The sequence below is a fragment of the Mustelus asterias genome, chromosome 3 (assembly GCF_964213995.1).
Source record: "Mustelus asterias chromosome 3, sMusAst1.hap1.1, whole genome shotgun sequence".
NCBI classification, from domain to species: domain Eukaryota; kingdom Metazoa; phylum Chordata; class Chondrichthyes; order Carcharhiniformes; family Triakidae; genus Mustelus; species Mustelus asterias.
Genome location: NC_135803.1, coordinates 47,392,134 through 47,408,430, shown reverse-complemented (window position 1 = coordinate 47,408,430; position 16,297 = coordinate 47,392,134). Strand labels below are relative to the sequence as shown.

Sequence of the window (16,297 nt, the reverse complement as noted above, 5' to 3'; positions counted from 1 at the left end):
AAATTGGAATATTATTTAAATGGAGAAAAATTACATCATGCTACTGTGCAGAGGGACCTGGGGGTCCTTGTGCACGAATCGCAAAAACTAGTCTGCAGGTGCAGCAGGTGATCAAGAAGGCGAATGGAATGTTGGCCTTTATCGCGAGGGGGATAGAATATAAAAGCAGAGAGGTCTTGCTGCAACTATACAAGGCACTAGTGAGGCCGCAACTGGAGTACTGTGTGCAGTTTTGGTCCCCTTATTTGCGAAAGGATATATTGGCCTTGGAGGGAGTGCAGAGAAGGTTCACCAGGTTGATACCGGAGATGAGGGGTGTAGCTTATGAGGAGAGATTGAACAGATTGGGTCTATACTTGTTGGAGTTTAGAAGGCTGAGGGGTGATCTTATAGAGACATATAAGATAATGAAGGGGCTGGATAGGGTAGAGGTAGAGAGATTCTTTCCACTTAGAAGGGAAACCAGAACTAGAGGGCACAGCCTCAAACTAAGTGGGGGCCGGTTCAGAACAGAGTTGAGGGGGAACTTCTTCTCTCAGAGGGTAGTGAATCTCTGGAATTCTCTACCCATTGAAGTGGTGGAGGCTACCTCGTTGAATATGTTTAAATCACGGGTAGATAGATTTCTGATCGATAAGGGAATTAAGGGATATGGGGAGCAGGCGGGTAAGTGGAACTGATTCGCTTCAGATCAGCCATGATCTTGTTGAATGGCGGGGCAGGCTCGAGGGGCTAGATGGCCTACTCCTGCTCCTATTTCTTATGTTCTTATGAGTGAAGTGCTCTTTTTAAAAAAAAAAATCCAGTAGTTTCCAATATTTACCTTGGAATACATTCTGGGTCCATAGGCTTTCCTCTCATTACTGCATTTAATTTTGTATCACCGTTAATGTCCCCAACTTCACTGCATGAGGAAACATCTTTATATCAAGTTTGTCAATTCAGATACAACCAGGGTACCCCAAATTGAATGTATGCATATCTGCCACTCACCTTTTTTTCCATATACTCTAAAATAGCTCATCTGTGTCTTGTCTACAAAAGTGTAAATAGAAAATGAAGCAGGGGAGTACGAGAATTGAATGGCTTAGACTGATTTTTAATTGAGCATTGAGCAGGCAACTTTAGTTTTTATGATTACTACTAGGCTGACGTTATGGTCTGTTAACTGTTGCATTTTATTTTCCACATTTTTCTCTGATCAGTGCATGTTACTTCACTATTCTTACCCTTAGTGCTATAACTGAGTAATCTTTTCAGCAGCATATTCTTTTCATTACCAGTTTTGCAATGTCCTCTCATATCAGATTGCTTGTACTGCAAGGTTGGTTCCACAATCTTACTCATCCTTTTCTATCAAAACCAAAATGCAAGGTTAGGCCTGATTACTTGTGGTATCCGAGGGTACCTTGATTGTATCTGAATTGATAAACTTGATATAGAGATGTTTCTTCATGTAGTGAAGTTGAGGACGTTAAGGGTGATACAATGTTAAATGCAATAGCGAGGAAAGCTTTGACAAAGGGTCATCTGGACTCAAAATGCCAGTTCTCTTCTCCTTACAGATGCTGTCAGACCTGCTGAGATTTTCAGCATTTTCTCTTCTAACTGCAAGATTTTACTTTTCTATATAAATTCCTGGCTTTTAGTTTATTTCCTTTTGCTGATTTCGTTTTTGTTTTATGGTGAATCTGTTAAAGGTTTTGCCGTTAACTTCTAATATAAACAAGTGAAGAGGGTGGCACGGTGGCACAGTGAGTAGCACTGCTGCCTCAGCACCAGGGACCCAGGTTCAATTCCGGCCTTGGGTCACTGTCTGTGTGGAGTTTGCATATTCTCCCCGTGTCTGTGTGGGTTTCCTCCCACAGTCCAAAGATGTGTGGGTTAGGTTAATTGACTATGCTAAATTGACCCTCGTGTCAAGGGATTAGCAGGGTAAATATGTGGGGTTATGGGAATAGGACCTGGTGGGATTGTGGGCGGTGCAGACGAATGGCCTCCTGCACTGTAGTGATTCAATGTTTCTAAGAGGTTACTCAATAAAACACACACCTTCAACATGCTGTTAATTTAATGTTATTACAATGAGACCGCTCTTTGAGGGTTGTTCCTGCCTAGTCAATGATCTGTAACTGCAAAGCTGTAAAACATCTTTTTATTAAGGTTTTCCAGCTCTTTGAGGTTAATCCACATCCAACAAACTACTTTGAAAACTCTGCTCACCCACTGACAGCTGTGACAAATTGCATTGCAACAGCTGTGATGTCCTACAACATCCTAAAACAATCAGAACATTCTAAATCAAGCAACCCAAAATGTTCTTCACACAAAAAAAATCAGTTCACCCAATTTCCCATGTCAATGCATATTGTAAAAAAAATTCCAGAATGCAGATTTGCACGTTGGCAACAACTAATTTGTTATTCCTTTGGCCATTCCCTAGCTATGTATCGAATTTCATTGAAATCTGTCCACCTCTACTTTTCAAATGATTTCATAATCACTGCAGTCTTATGACATTACAACACTGATTCTCTAGCTTGCTAATGAGAGTTATATTCTCATAATTTGGTATCTTGTAAGTATAGTCTGCAAACAGCAGAGTATTCAATGCTCTGAGGGCCTCTAGTGGTCTATGTAACCTAGAAAATAAACGGAGGGGAAGAAAAAGTTCTAGGGAGCATTTCTAGATAAAATGCCCGTGTATTTATTTGTTTTTTAACATCGTGATTGCAGGTGCAAAAAGGATTTTTATGTTTCCGACATGATTAATCTCTCTGTAGTATGCGGGCCTTGATGCAAGGCTCAACTGAAGTTCTCCTCTACCTCCATTGAGTTCTTTTACCTTCTGTGTCACTGGCCAAAACTAGAGTGTTGCTTTTTGTATGGAACCTTTTATGTGAATTGGTGAAATCTGCCCATAAGAATCGTAGACTATTGTCTTCCATCTTTTAATAATTTTGGTAGAAATAGTTTATGAAATGCTTTGTCTGGCTGGCAGACTGAGGATCCTCAGGTCAAGTTCAGATAATCTGTTAGGCTGACCTCTTGGACTTGCTCAAACGTTAATTTGAAAGCTTCTACAAAATGCGTACTAATCAATAAGTATGTTTTTGCCAAAATATCCTTAATAACTTAGTCTGATGGAGCTAGTCTCCAGTTCAACTGCTTTGTCTAATAAGCAAAATTTTATCCTTTCTGAACAGATAATGGTCATTGGCTCCTTCCTTTTGTCGTTATAGTTTATGACAACAGTATGAAGCTTTGACTTGAATAATCTAGATAGTCCAAAGATGTGCGGGTTAGGTTGATTGGCCATGCTAAAATTGCTCCTTCATGTCCTGAGATGCGTAGGTTAGAGGGATTAGCGGGTAAATGTGTAGGGATATGGGAGTAAGGCCTGGGTGGGATTGTGGTCGGTGCAGACTCGATGGGCCAAATGGCCTCTTTCTGCACTGTAGGGTTTCTATGATGACCCTAACAGTTAGGTTTTAGCTACTGCATGTAGGAATCAAATATGCATAAATAATACTAGCTAACCACATGTACTGTCCATTCTGAACCTCTGCATTGCAAGTACACATGAAATTGATGGAATAGCAGTGAGTTCTGCAAAGCCTGGGGCAAGGAAGAGCTTGGGAGCAGACTTTCACTATAAGACTGCAATGTTGCATGCATCATTGTATTGTAAACTTTTTTCCCATGGACAATTTTTAAAAAGATGTAGCTTTGACTCCAGACTTGTTCTCGGGCGAGATATTTGGAACTGTCCAGAGGTACCAAAGTCGAAGGAGGCTAAGAAGCTATTAAACTTCACTTTTAATCCTCCAGAACAATTTAAAAGTATTCAAGTTGTTAACGGAGAATTGTTGTGATGGTGTACTTGTGGGTACGTTTTGAACTCTTTTTGATTTTCCTGGTTGACTCCGATGCTTTACTTGAAATTAGATTATTTGAGAGTTAAGTCTCTTTTTGTCTTTTTTGTTCTATAGGTGAGACATATTATAGTCAGGGTCTGGAACACTAATTTTATCAACAGCAACAACTCAAATTTATCTGGAAAGAGAATCTCAAAGTACTTCATTCGTTGCTGGCTGTTGGGAATGTATGACAAGTCAGAAAGTGATACCTCAAGAAGTGAAGAGACCAAAGTACGGTTTCAGAAAAATCATTTGTAGGCATAAAGGAGTGTCTATAGAGTGAGGAAGAGAGCATGAGGTTTTCTGGCTAAAGGAGCTCAAGTGAGTTGAAAGACTAGAAGAATTTATGGATCGAGATGAAGGTTTTAAACTAATGACTTGGGCTAGTTCAGTGAAGAATGATGGATAAATAAGACTGGACTGGAAATGAGTGACACTGTATTGGTTGAAGGGACAGGTCTATGAGGTAGTTTTTTGTGTGTTAGTTATTCTGTGCTATCCCCTCTCTGTTGCTGCAATGTTATTAGAGGATGGGGCTCAAGAATACACACAGTAGTGGTTTTACTGAGATTTTATATAGATGCACCAAAAACATTTGAACTTTTATATTCAATATCTTGTGATAAAATTATATTCCATTGGCATTTAAATGGCCTTGTCCACTTTAGGCACTGCTCTGAACATGCACCCCAGATCCTCCTTTTCCACATCACACATTCTTGCCCCATTATTTTTCTAGTCAAAATATTTACTATGCTTCTTCACTGTAAACTGTAAACTTGGGCATCATTCCTTGTAGCCCTGTATCCAATAATTGATTTATGCAGTGGACATGCGCATGCCAAAACCCTGTGGGATATCAGAAACCACTTGAAAATCTCTTTTCAATTGTGCTTTGTCTTGAGGAGAAAAGGTGATTGACATCAGTGGGAGTAATAGAAGTTCAAAATGGGTTTGGGAGCAAAAGCAGGTGAGAATAGTTTGAAAAATCAATAGTAACAGATATTGCTGAAAAAAGACATGTCCAAGCCTTTTGTCTTGCATTGATCAGGACACTTCTAAAGCGACAATTTATACTGTATGAGAGAAGAACGCTGATTGGTTGGCGAGTGGACTCTGATTGATCGAGGCATTGTCATGGAAAATGTACCTGTTGATGGTGACTTGCAGAAAACTGCCAAACATTATTTAAAATTTAACCAGGCAGCTTGGGCACTGCCCCGGGGTATGAACCTGTGAATGGCTGTCACTTATTTTGTTTAGCTGAAATAGGTGCAATTGCTGTATGCGTGTCTGCAAAGAACAGGGTCCTGTGTACTAATATATATACATTCGAGTACACACAAACGTGCCTCACTGTCAGCTCGACTGACAATCTTAAATTGGTTGTTAGCGTAATGCTTCATGCATTGAGGATTGTTTGGCAAGTGCTTAATCTTGGAATCACATGGAGTGTTGGATGCTGTGTTTTGTGTTCTCCAAGTATGGGTTGGTTGGGTACTGTCTATCCCTTACTCATTGCCTGTTGCGAGCAGTGGCTGGGACATGCTGTTTGATATGTTCTGCTAGTCTTTGGGACTTATGGTCTACATACTCAGTATTAAATTCATATATCACATTAAAGTAAAGTTTATTTATTAGTCACAGATAAGGCTTACATTAACACTGCTATGAAGTTACTGTGAAATTCCCCTAGTCACCACAGTCCGGTGCCTATTCGGGTCAATGCATCTAACCACGTCTTTCAGCATGTGGGAGGAAACCTGAGCACCCGGAGGAAACTCACGCAGACACGGGGAGAACGTGCAAACTCCACAGAGTGACCCAAGCTGGGAATGTAACCCGGGTCCCTGGCGCTGTGAAGCAGCAGTGCTAACCACCGTGCTACCATGCTGCCCGTTACTCACTTGCATGAGGGAGTATGTCTTTTTGTCTCATCTGCAGTGTCCTGTTAATGGTGAATGCCATTCTTACTTCATGAAACAGCTGGCTTCACCTGTTTCTCAAATTGTTGAGATGCTTTGCCCTTCCAGGATGATCTGAGGTAATCTGGATACTTTTCAGGGCCAAAACTTCATGATCCCTGCATTTTTCCGATATGTGGATATGTCTGCTACATTTTAATCTCCAGCTGCATGCAATTTCCTTGCTTGTCTTAATGGGCTCAAATTCACATTTGAAATGGAGCAGTCAAATAAACTCCCCTTGAGAAATCTGACAAGGGTCCCATGGTCTACTGCAGGCCTACCTTTTTCTACACATAAGAATTGTCTCATCAGCAGCTTCTAGGGTGCAAATCATTTATTCACATGCCTACTTAATGTTGAAATAGGGTGCTTCAAAGGCATCCTGCGGCATAATGGCTACCCTGATCAAATTGTTTCACGCTGTATATCATGCAAATTCATGATCGTGCCTAAGGCCATTGGTTTTGGCCTTGCAAAGTGCCCAGTCAACCTCCGGTTACCCTGGAAGGGCAAAGTATCTAAAATTTGAGCAACAGGTGAAGCTAGCTTTTTAATGTTGCTACTATGCAGTAGCAACACGTGTGGCATTCAGCAATTAACAGGATTCTGCAGTCAAGCCAAAAAGATGTTCTGCCTATCTCACAAATGAATAATGTGGTATATGAATTTCGGTGGCAGTTGATGCTCGGTATGTACTACGCAGGTCCCAAGGACTGGCTGATTGTATCAAACAACATGTCCCAGCTTTTGCTCACAATAGGCAAGGGGCAGACCATACCCAAACAGCCCATGCTTGAAGAACTCAAAACATAGTGTCTGATAATATATGTGATTCCACAATTGAACATCATTTGCTAAACAATCCTCTTTTTTCTCTTTCTTTCCTCCATCTGGGCTGGATTCAATTCCTGGTTCCATGTTGAGAAATTTCTTGTTATGTGCAGAATTATTCTTTGTAGATATATCTGCCCTTACTAAGTAATAATTCTACAAAGATCTTTATTTTGGGAATTGACAATGGAGGTTGAAATATAGCATATTTAAATATATTGTGGGGAAAAAAACCAAAAGGAAACTTGGTATAAATGCTTACCTTTATACCTCAAGTTTTTTTTTACATTTTCCCTCAGGTCGAGGGCGAGGTGAAGGTGGTTTTTACCAAAGAAGTTTTGATGAAGGTGAAGGAGGTTTTGGTCGAGGAGTTCGAGAAATGCACAGATCACAAAGTTGGGAAGAAAGGTGAGTTGATGAGGAAAGCGTTACTGTGGTAGCCTGGTTCTGATTCAGTTAATTCTCTGAGATTAAGATTTTCGGCAATACTAGTGAACATAAAATAGTTGGCTATCTCCAGCTTTTCTCTGGACTTCGATGCAGTCTCTTCCATTATCTTGATAGGTAGGACTGCATTGTCTTAGTTCTACTTTTACATATCTGTCATTAACTAGAGCATCACTAACAATGATTTATTTCCCACCCTATGCTGTTACTTTGGGAGTCACCCAGGGTTCTGTCTTATCATTTCAAGACAAAGGGCTAGCCTCCACATGTATGCTGATACCAAATTCCACTGCCTTAACACCTCTTTCAAGTACCTGTCTGATATTTGGTCTCTGAACTGTAATTTCCCCCAGCCTAACACCAGGAAGACAAACTCCATCAACTTGCTTCTGCTCCATCCTGCCAGTACTATCTGATTCCACCAGACTAACCTCAGCGCCTTGTTCAACAGTGAGCTGAATTTTTGACCCAGTATTCTCTGTAAGACCTCCTATTTCAATCTTTAGACCGTATAATTTTGCTTGCTTCTGCCCTAGTGTTGACCCATCTGCTGCTGAAATCTTCAGTTGTGTCTTTGCCACCTCAGACTCAGTATTTTCAGTTCTCTCCTTTCTTGGTCTTTTATTTCCTAATATTTATATTGTAGATTAATTATTTTCATTGCAATAGCATACTTATCTCAATAGCAATTTAGCATAGTAGATGCAGAAAATAGACGCTCCCCAAAATGCTCCTAGAAAACTATCCTTATTTAATCTATTGCTCAAATTGTGTACATTCCATCCTGTCAGAATATACTGTTGGTGTATTTTTTAAGTTTGCAGTCAGCGGTAAGCATTATTATTCAAGGAAATACTAAGTGGAATCTATGCTGCAGATCTACCCTGAACTACTAAGTCCAACATTGTGGGTTTGTTGGAATCTTAATTTAGAATCTCAGTCGTACAACACACACAGGGCATCAGGCCTATTGTGCTTGTGCTGTCTCGTTGAAAGAGCGATCCAATTAGCTTCACTCCCTTGCTGTTAGTCACGAGGTAAAGCAAATGCTTCAACTTTACTAGTTACATAAGGTCATATTTTGTAGATTATGGCAGAATATATTTGAACTTTATTGATAGGTGATAATTTCTCAGAGGGATGAGAACATTCCCTTCAGAATGTTATCTCTCGCATCTAAACAGTTGGCATACAGTTTTAAGAGCTTAATGACTGCACGGTGAAAGGATGACTGTCAGCTTGTAGTGCGCAGTTGGTAACTTTGAAAGGTTGTAGTTTTGAACTTGGGGTGTACAGTTTTATTTACTTTAGTAGGATATGTAATGTTCATGGTACAATGATGATGGTCATATTGTCTAAGTCGAGCCTAGGGAACCGTGAAATGTTTTAACAAAAATTTAGAAGGAAGCGATCTAATCGGATTAGTAGAATAAATTGATATTTACAACCTTGGACAAATTGTACTTCCTACTTACTCCCTGCAGCTCCAAATCTACACTGTTCAGAGCTTTGAACTTGCACTGTAGGATCTTTCCGAGCCAAAACTGCTCGTTACAGCACTTCGGGGATCATAGTGTTGTGACTCTTGATTTGGTAGAATGCTCGTGTTAAGTCTTAACTCTTAAAAGATAACTCTTTAGTAACACACTTCCTTTGACATAATTTAAGTGACAAACCAGGCCAAAAGATAGATGAGAATGCACATACATCAGTTTTATATTAATAATGATAAATGTCACCATATTTCTGTTTAATTATACCATAGACAAAATAAATGGTGTATCCAAATTCCTTAAAATAATTTAAATAAAAAGTCGTGGAATTCCATAACCACTATTGAGCATAGTAGTTTATTTGTAACGTGAGACACAGGAAAGCTGACAGGTTTAATATCACAATGATTTATTTTCTGTTAATCTTAAAGCTCCAGCATACATCCTGTAATCTTGAGTACTTACTGAAGTTTGTGTGGGTGTGTTTTGCAGCCATTCAGATCTGCAAGTACCTTGAATTCAGTAGCAATGTTAAACTTATATTTCCAACAGATTTATGCTGAACTTAACTTTTTAAAAAAAATTGCTTTAGGGAATAGTGAATGGATTTGAAAATTTTCCCATTGAAGTTATTTATGAAGGGTTTATTTTGGTGAGTTAAATTATTTTTATTTAATTTTAGTTTAAACTGGAAGGTTTGCTACCTTACCATCAAATGTTTTTTTTCTAAATTTAAGCCTAGAGAAGCACATTAAAAATAATGCAACAACATACAGTCCCTGGGTTGGTACATTATAACTAGCTATTCCTTTTAAATGTCTGAACTTGTGAAATGGCAACATAAGAGTTCTTAGGACTGATGCTGCAACCAATACACGTACCATTAATTCTTTTTGCATGTTGAGAAGGTCATCTTTATATTGTAAAAGCTATCACTTTGCAGCATTTGATTAAAACTACGCTACATAAGAACATTTTACACATTGCAATAATGATTACACTCCAAAAGGCACATCATTACCTGTGAAAATCTTGAAAGATTCAGAGGGTTTGAGAAAAACTGAAGAGATGCAAGTTTGTTCTTCCTTTGTTTCCACTATATTGTTACATAATTCTATTCCGAAAATATATATATAATTTTGCTTTAACTTCCAAAGTATTGCAGTATATCTGTATTCCATTGTGGGAGGGCTGTTTTAAAAGATGAATAACCAATGGAGTTCTGTTGACGTTGTTGCTACACAAGAATAAAAAAAGTTATGTAATCACATTCAGGACATATCTGTACATTAAGAATGGATTGTGCCTAGTTCACATTCATCATATCAGCATTGTCTATCACAGAAATCAGTTGCATCACATTTTACACTGTTGCTCTACATTCCCAAAAAACAATCAGAAAACTTAATTCACTTTTTTTGTAACTTCAGTGACTTTATTAATGTTTTATTCATCAATTCTCATTAAACAGTATGTCTGCCAACTTCCTACTAACAATGCCATAAGAGATAGACCAGGAAGTCAAGAGAAAAACATCAGTAATAAGTATGATGATGTTGATTACAAAAGAACTTTGATATCAGGAGTAGAAATTTGGATCCCTGGAACATTCCTGTACCTATGGCATAGATTTGATCCTCTAGGAGGATTCCAGATACGCATAAAATGAAGTAGTTTTGGTTTGATTAAAAACATTCCTTTGACCAGTTGCCTAATGTGATTTTAATGTTGATTAATCTCTTGTTATGCTCGCACTGTGGTTCTTAACTAGAAGAAAATTTAAGTTGTTTTTACTTTTAATAGGGGAGAGCGGCGGTTTGAAAAACCAGGGCGGAAAGACCCAGGTCAGTTCAATACTGAAGTGTGAATTGTTTTACTATATTGAATTGTACCAGTAGGATGTATACTGTCCTCGCATACATAAATCATTGAGGTTTTAAAACATGACCGAATGAAAGGGTGCTCTTTTCACTCAGAACCTGGGTTGAAATTCAATAAGGTTACAAGGTGAACTAAGTTTTGGATTTTGAATTTATCTAATTAATTAATTAAATTTCAACCGAATGGGAATTTTCACAATGGAAGTTAGAGTATTTGGCTGGGATTGACTTCTGTTTTTATTTGTTCAGAGCATGTAGATGTTAGTGGCAAGGCCAGCGTTTATTACCCATCCCTAGCTGCCCTTGATGGTTGTGGTCATCTGTATTTTAAATCACTGTAGCCCATGTGATGAGGGTAGACCCATAGTGTTGTTAGATCAGGAGTTCCAAGATTGTAGTCTTGCGACAACAAAAAAGCAGCGATTATATTTCCGTATCAGATGCGTTGCCAGGACTTCATATCTACTGCTTTTGTCCATCTAGGAGGTGGAGTTTTGTGTGTTTAGGAAGTGCTGTTGAAGAAGCATTGGCAAGTTGTGTATTTTGCAGATGCCACACACTGCAGCCACGGTGCACAAATAGTGACAGGAGTGAATGTTTAAGGTAGTGGTTGGAGTGCCAATCAAATGGGCTGCATTGTGTTGATTACCTTTAATGTTGGAGCTGAACTCAGCCCAGGCAAGTTAAGAGTATTCCTTCACACTCCTGACTTATGCCTTGATGGAAAGGTTTTGGGGTGTCGAGAGGTGAGTGACTAGCTGCAAAATACCCAGCTTCTGCTTTGCTCTTGTAAACCACTTCTGATCAATCTTACTTTGTCCCCCATGTTGATGTTGAGGATTTGGCGATGGTAATATCAAAGCAAAATATCAAAAATTTGTGAATAGATTCTCTCGGTGGAGATGATCATTGCCCGGCATGCATGCATGCAGGGAATGTTGCACATCAACTAACAGCCAAAGCCTAAAAGATGTCCACTTCTCCCTGCAAATGGACACAGACTGCTTCAGTATCTGAGGCGTTTGCGAATGGTACTGAACACTAATCACCAGTAAACATGCTTGCCTCCAACCTTATGTTGGAAGGAGGGTTATTGATGAAGCAGCTGAAGTTGGTTGGGCTAGGATGTTGCCCTGATAAACTTCTCATGGTATGTTCTGGAATTTGAAATCGTTGGCCTGCAACAACCATGGCCATCTTCCTTATTGCTGGGTATGACTTTTCCCATGATTTGAATTGACTTCAGTGTTGCTTGGGCTCCTTGATGCCACACTTGGTCAAGTGCCGCCTTGAAGTAGAGATCAGTCAGTTTCACCTTACTCCTAGAATTCATTCCTTGTCTGTGTTTGGACCAAGGGTATAATGAGATCTGGAGCTGGGTGATGTTAGTAGGGCGCAAGTTAAACCGATTTTTGGTGAGTAATGGTTGCTTGATAACTCTGTCAACATCTAACATATGCACTAATTTTTTTGTTGTGCGCAACTGACTTATTTAAGTATGTGGTGACTTGTGTGCTGCTTGTTTAGCAACTTTCAGGTTGCTGCACGATGATAGAGCTTGCAGCGAGTGCTACCTCCATCGCTATGATGATTGAGAATAGAGTAATGGGGATGGTAATTGGCTGGATTGGCTTTGTTTTGCTTTTTGTGACCATGACATGCGTGCCTGGGCAATTTCCCTCTTTCCGGTAGATGCTGGTGTTGTAGCTTAACTATAACAGCTTGGATGAGTACTGGCTAGTTCTGAAGAACAAGTCTGAAAGAAGTCTACAAGATTATGAGAGGCATGGACAGAGTGGATAGTCAGAAGTTTTTTCCCAGAGTGGAAGAGTCAATTATTAGGGGGCATAGGTTTAAGGTGCAAGGGGCAAGGTTTAAAGGAGATGTCCGAGGCAGATTTTTTACACAGTGTAGTGGGTGCCTGGAGCTCGTTGCTGGGGGAGCTAGTGGAAGCAGATGTGGTAGTGACTTTTAAGGGATGTCTTGACAAGTACGTGAATAGGATGGGAATAGAGGGATATGGTCCCTGGAAGGGTAGGGGGTTTTAGTTAAGTCGGGCAGCATGGCCGATGCAGGCTTGGAGGGCCGAAGGGCCTGTTCCTGTGCTGTAATTTTCTTTGTTCTTTGTTCTACAACCGGGATGTTGTGAGGGCTATAGCCTGTGATGTATTCAGTGATCCACTTGCTTAGCTATTTCCTTATATACAAATGGAGTGAATTGAATTTGCTGAACACCAACTTCTGTCATGGGAGGAACTTCAGGAGCTTGTTCTAAATGGTCCTCCACTCAATACTTCTAGTTGAGATGGTTGCAATGCCTTCAGCATTTATTTTTTGCACTTGTATTTGGTTCTGCTATTGTTGAGGATGGGAATATTCATGGACCCCTCTCCCACTTCCATTAGCTGTTCAATTGTCCACCCTTCACAATTGGATGTGTCAAGACTGCAGAGCTTTGATCTAATTTGTTGCTTGGGGGATTGCTCACTTTTGTTTTTAGCCTGCTACCTCCATTGTTTATCATGTATGTAATCCCATTTTGTAGTTTCTCCACGTTAGCACCTTTTTAAAATGTGACTGGTGCGGGTCCTGGAATGCCCCCTGTACTCATTGAACTAAGATTGGTTCTATGGCTTGATGGTAATGGTGGAGTAAAGGATGTACCAGATCATGAAGTTGCAGATTGTGGTAGGATAGAATTCTGCTGCTGCAAAATCTTATGGGTGGCCAGTTTTGGGGTGCTGGATCTGTTCTGAATCTATCTGATTTAGCATAGTTGTCGTGCCACACAACATTGTCATTGTTGTTCTCTGAGGACAGGGGTTTGTCTTCCTAAGGAATTCGGGTTGTCTTTCTATCCAATACTGTCATGGAGTAATGTATCTGGGATGAGTTGAATTTGTGGGCAAGATTGCTTTATGTTGGTACTCTGGCCATCTACTGTAGCCTCATTCTGGCAGGTATAGAATCCCTACCGTGCAGGAGGAGGCCAATCGGCCCATTGAGCCTGCACCGACCACATTCCCACCCTGGCCCTATTCCTGTAAGCCCAAGTATTTTACCCACTAATCTGCCTGACACTAAGAGGCAATTTAGCATGGCTAATCCACCTAACCCGTACAGCTTTGGAGTGTGGGAGGAAACCGGAGCACCCAGAGGAAGCCCATGCAAACACGGGGAGAACATGTAAACTCCGCACAGATAGTGACCCAAGCTAGGAATTGAACCCGGGTCCCTGGCGCAGTGCTAACCACTGTACCACCATGCTGCCCTAAATTTGGATTCCTTACCCTTAAAGAACAAGACGATTAAAAATATGGAACGCTTCATGAATTTGCGTGTCATCCTTGCGCAGGGGCCATGCTAATCTCCTTTGTATCGTTCCAATTTTAGTATATGTGCTGCCGAAGCGAGCACAAATTTTAAACATTTAAAAAGACAACCATTTAAAAGGACAGCCAGGTAAGTTCAAGACTGGGCCAACTCGGTCAATTTTGGTGATGAGCGTTGCCTTATCCAGGGTATGTTCGGCATCCTTGTTACCCTCAGTGCTTGTTCTAAGTGGTCCTTGCCATAGAGGAGTAATGAATCATCAGCTGAGATAATCAGGTGATTTTCTTGTACATGGGATTCTAGAGCACCTCCCTTTTGACTGTATACTATTGTGCCATCACTTATGGTGTATATATCCTACTGGTGAGACAGGACATACACAGATGGTGATGAAGAGCCCGGAATGTAGGCAAAAAGATGTGTGTGTATGTATGACTGTAAGGCTGTTGCTTGACTAGTCTACAGGACAACTCTCCCAATTTTGGCACATCTTCGCATGTGAGTGAGTTGGGCTTTCAGGGTTGATTGAGCTAAGCGTGCACTTTTCCTGTTCCAGTCTGGTGCCTAGGCCAGTGTTGGATGGTCCATCCTGTTTTATTGTAGCTTTTGTTGTGTTCTTGATAAAGTTTAGTTCTTTCAGATTGCGGTTAAGAGGCAATCATTTTGATGTGGGTTTGAAGTTACACACAGGTTAGATTGGGTTTGGATAGCAGATTTCCTTCCTTCAAGCAAATAGATTTTTATGACAATTTTGGTAGTTTCATAATTACTATTACTGATGCTTGCATTTTAATCCAGATTTATTTAATTTAAATTTAAATTCCTGAGCTACTGTAGTGGGATTCAAACCAATGTTTCAGGATAATTGTAATAAAAACAGAATGCTTAGATCTGACCTCATCTGCAAAGAGAGAAACAGAATTCATACTTTAGATCTGTGACTTTTCATCCCATTGCAAGGTGACAGGACTGAAACATTAATTCTGTGTTTCTCTTCGCAGATGCTGCCAGAGCTGCTGACTGCAGCAATTTTCTATCTTTATTTCAGATTTCCATTTGTATAGTACTTTGCTTTTGTCTCAGGATCATTAGTTCAGTAGCTTAATCACTTATTGGTACCCCTTATGAAACGTGAACAATTTCAGTGATGCAAATCTCTACACTTGTGCTCAATGAGGTGTGAAAAATACAAATATGTTCTCTGAGCACCGATAATTACATTGGCAAGAAGAGCATTTTCAACGAAGATGTTACATTTGACTGATTGGAATTTCCCAGTTTAATATTTCAGATTTTTAGTGATAATGTTCAAAGTATAATCATCCTCCTTTTTAATTATCTTGCTAATGTCTTCCCCTGTAAGAGTGGAGTGCATCTGAATACACATTTGTTACTTCAACTTAAAAAAAAAACACCAGTTTTTCAGATAAGCTTTCTAAATACTTTCAGTATTGCAAAGCATTTCAGAAATAGCCCTGTATCGAACTGTGCACATCTCATTCGTCTTGCAGTGAAACAATGTATTACTCTAGAAAATCAAATCATTGAAGTAGAAAGTTAACGTCTGTGCACTTTTTATTTAAGGTTTGAGTCATCCCAAGGACCAGCATTCCAGCCTGGGTGCTCCAAATGATTTTCTCTCATCCTCTGGGTTCATTTTAAAATCAGGTATGTGAGGGATCTATTTGCATATTTAATACAATGGATTTCAAAACTAATGTTTCACCTATGTAATTTAAAGATGTTGCAGTTCAAGAAACTTTCTTCTTAAGGAAGCTGGAAACCGTCCATGTGTTTGTGCTTATAAGCGATGACTTATGGTCAAGCTCCAGTAGGTTTTATTCAAAGTCGCAAGAAACTTGTTCTCAGACTATTTATATACTTTTTTAACATATATATTTGAGAGATGTAACATTTGCTCATGCAGAAAATAGCTAAAGGCAGAACAACATGTTTAAAAGTAATATGCAAGCTCAAAAATGTTTCAATACTTTCAAATATGCTTCGTCTTTCTCAAAAATGATACAGACATGAAATCAGAGTAGAAGTAGACCATTTGGCTCTTTGTGGCTGCTCTGCCATTCAGTAAGATCATGGCTGAACTGTTTGTGTTTCAAGTTGCCTCTGAGGGAAAAAAATTCTTGTTCCCTGTTCTATAAGGGTGACCTTTAAAACAGTGCCCCCCTGGTTCTGAACTCGCCCACAAGAGGAAACATCTTTTCCACATTCGCTTTGTCAAGACCTTTCCAGATCTTTTAGAATGTTTGCATTTTTCCCTTTTATTTTGTTCTGGTTTTTAAGCAACTTTCACAAAATTTTAATGTTTGGTTTCCAGTTAGCCTGTTGAGTGTGAGTTGACATTCTGAGAGATTGTCATTTGCATGTTTCACGCTTTCTACTTTCTGACACTAAAGTTGCCATGTGCA

The 16,297-nt window shown here is 39.7% G+C and overlaps 1 protein-coding gene and 1 non-coding gene across 4 annotated transcripts in view; one reads left to right on the top strand and one right to left on the bottom strand.

Annotated features, from left to right (window-relative positions):
* gigyf2 (GRB10 interacting GYF protein 2) overlaps positions 1-16,297 on the top strand; it is a 149,331-nt gene that overhangs the window by 32,870 nt on the left and 100,164 nt on the right. For all 3 annotated transcript variants that reach the window (XM_078208491.1, XM_078208503.1, XM_078208497.1), the window contains 3 exons: positions 7,018-7,126; positions 10,462-10,502; positions 15,456-15,539. In XM_078208491.1, the coding sequence (XP_078064617.1) occupies positions 7,018-7,126; positions 10,462-10,502; positions 15,456-15,539 (234 nt within the window). The remainder of the gene's footprint in view (positions 1-7,017; positions 7,127-10,461; positions 10,503-15,455; positions 15,540-16,297) is intronic.
* Positions 13,849-13,955, bottom strand: LOC144491963 (U6 spliceosomal RNA). The gene has a single exon (XR_013497532.1). It is a non-coding gene; the product is annotated as a U6 spliceosomal RNA (small nuclear RNA).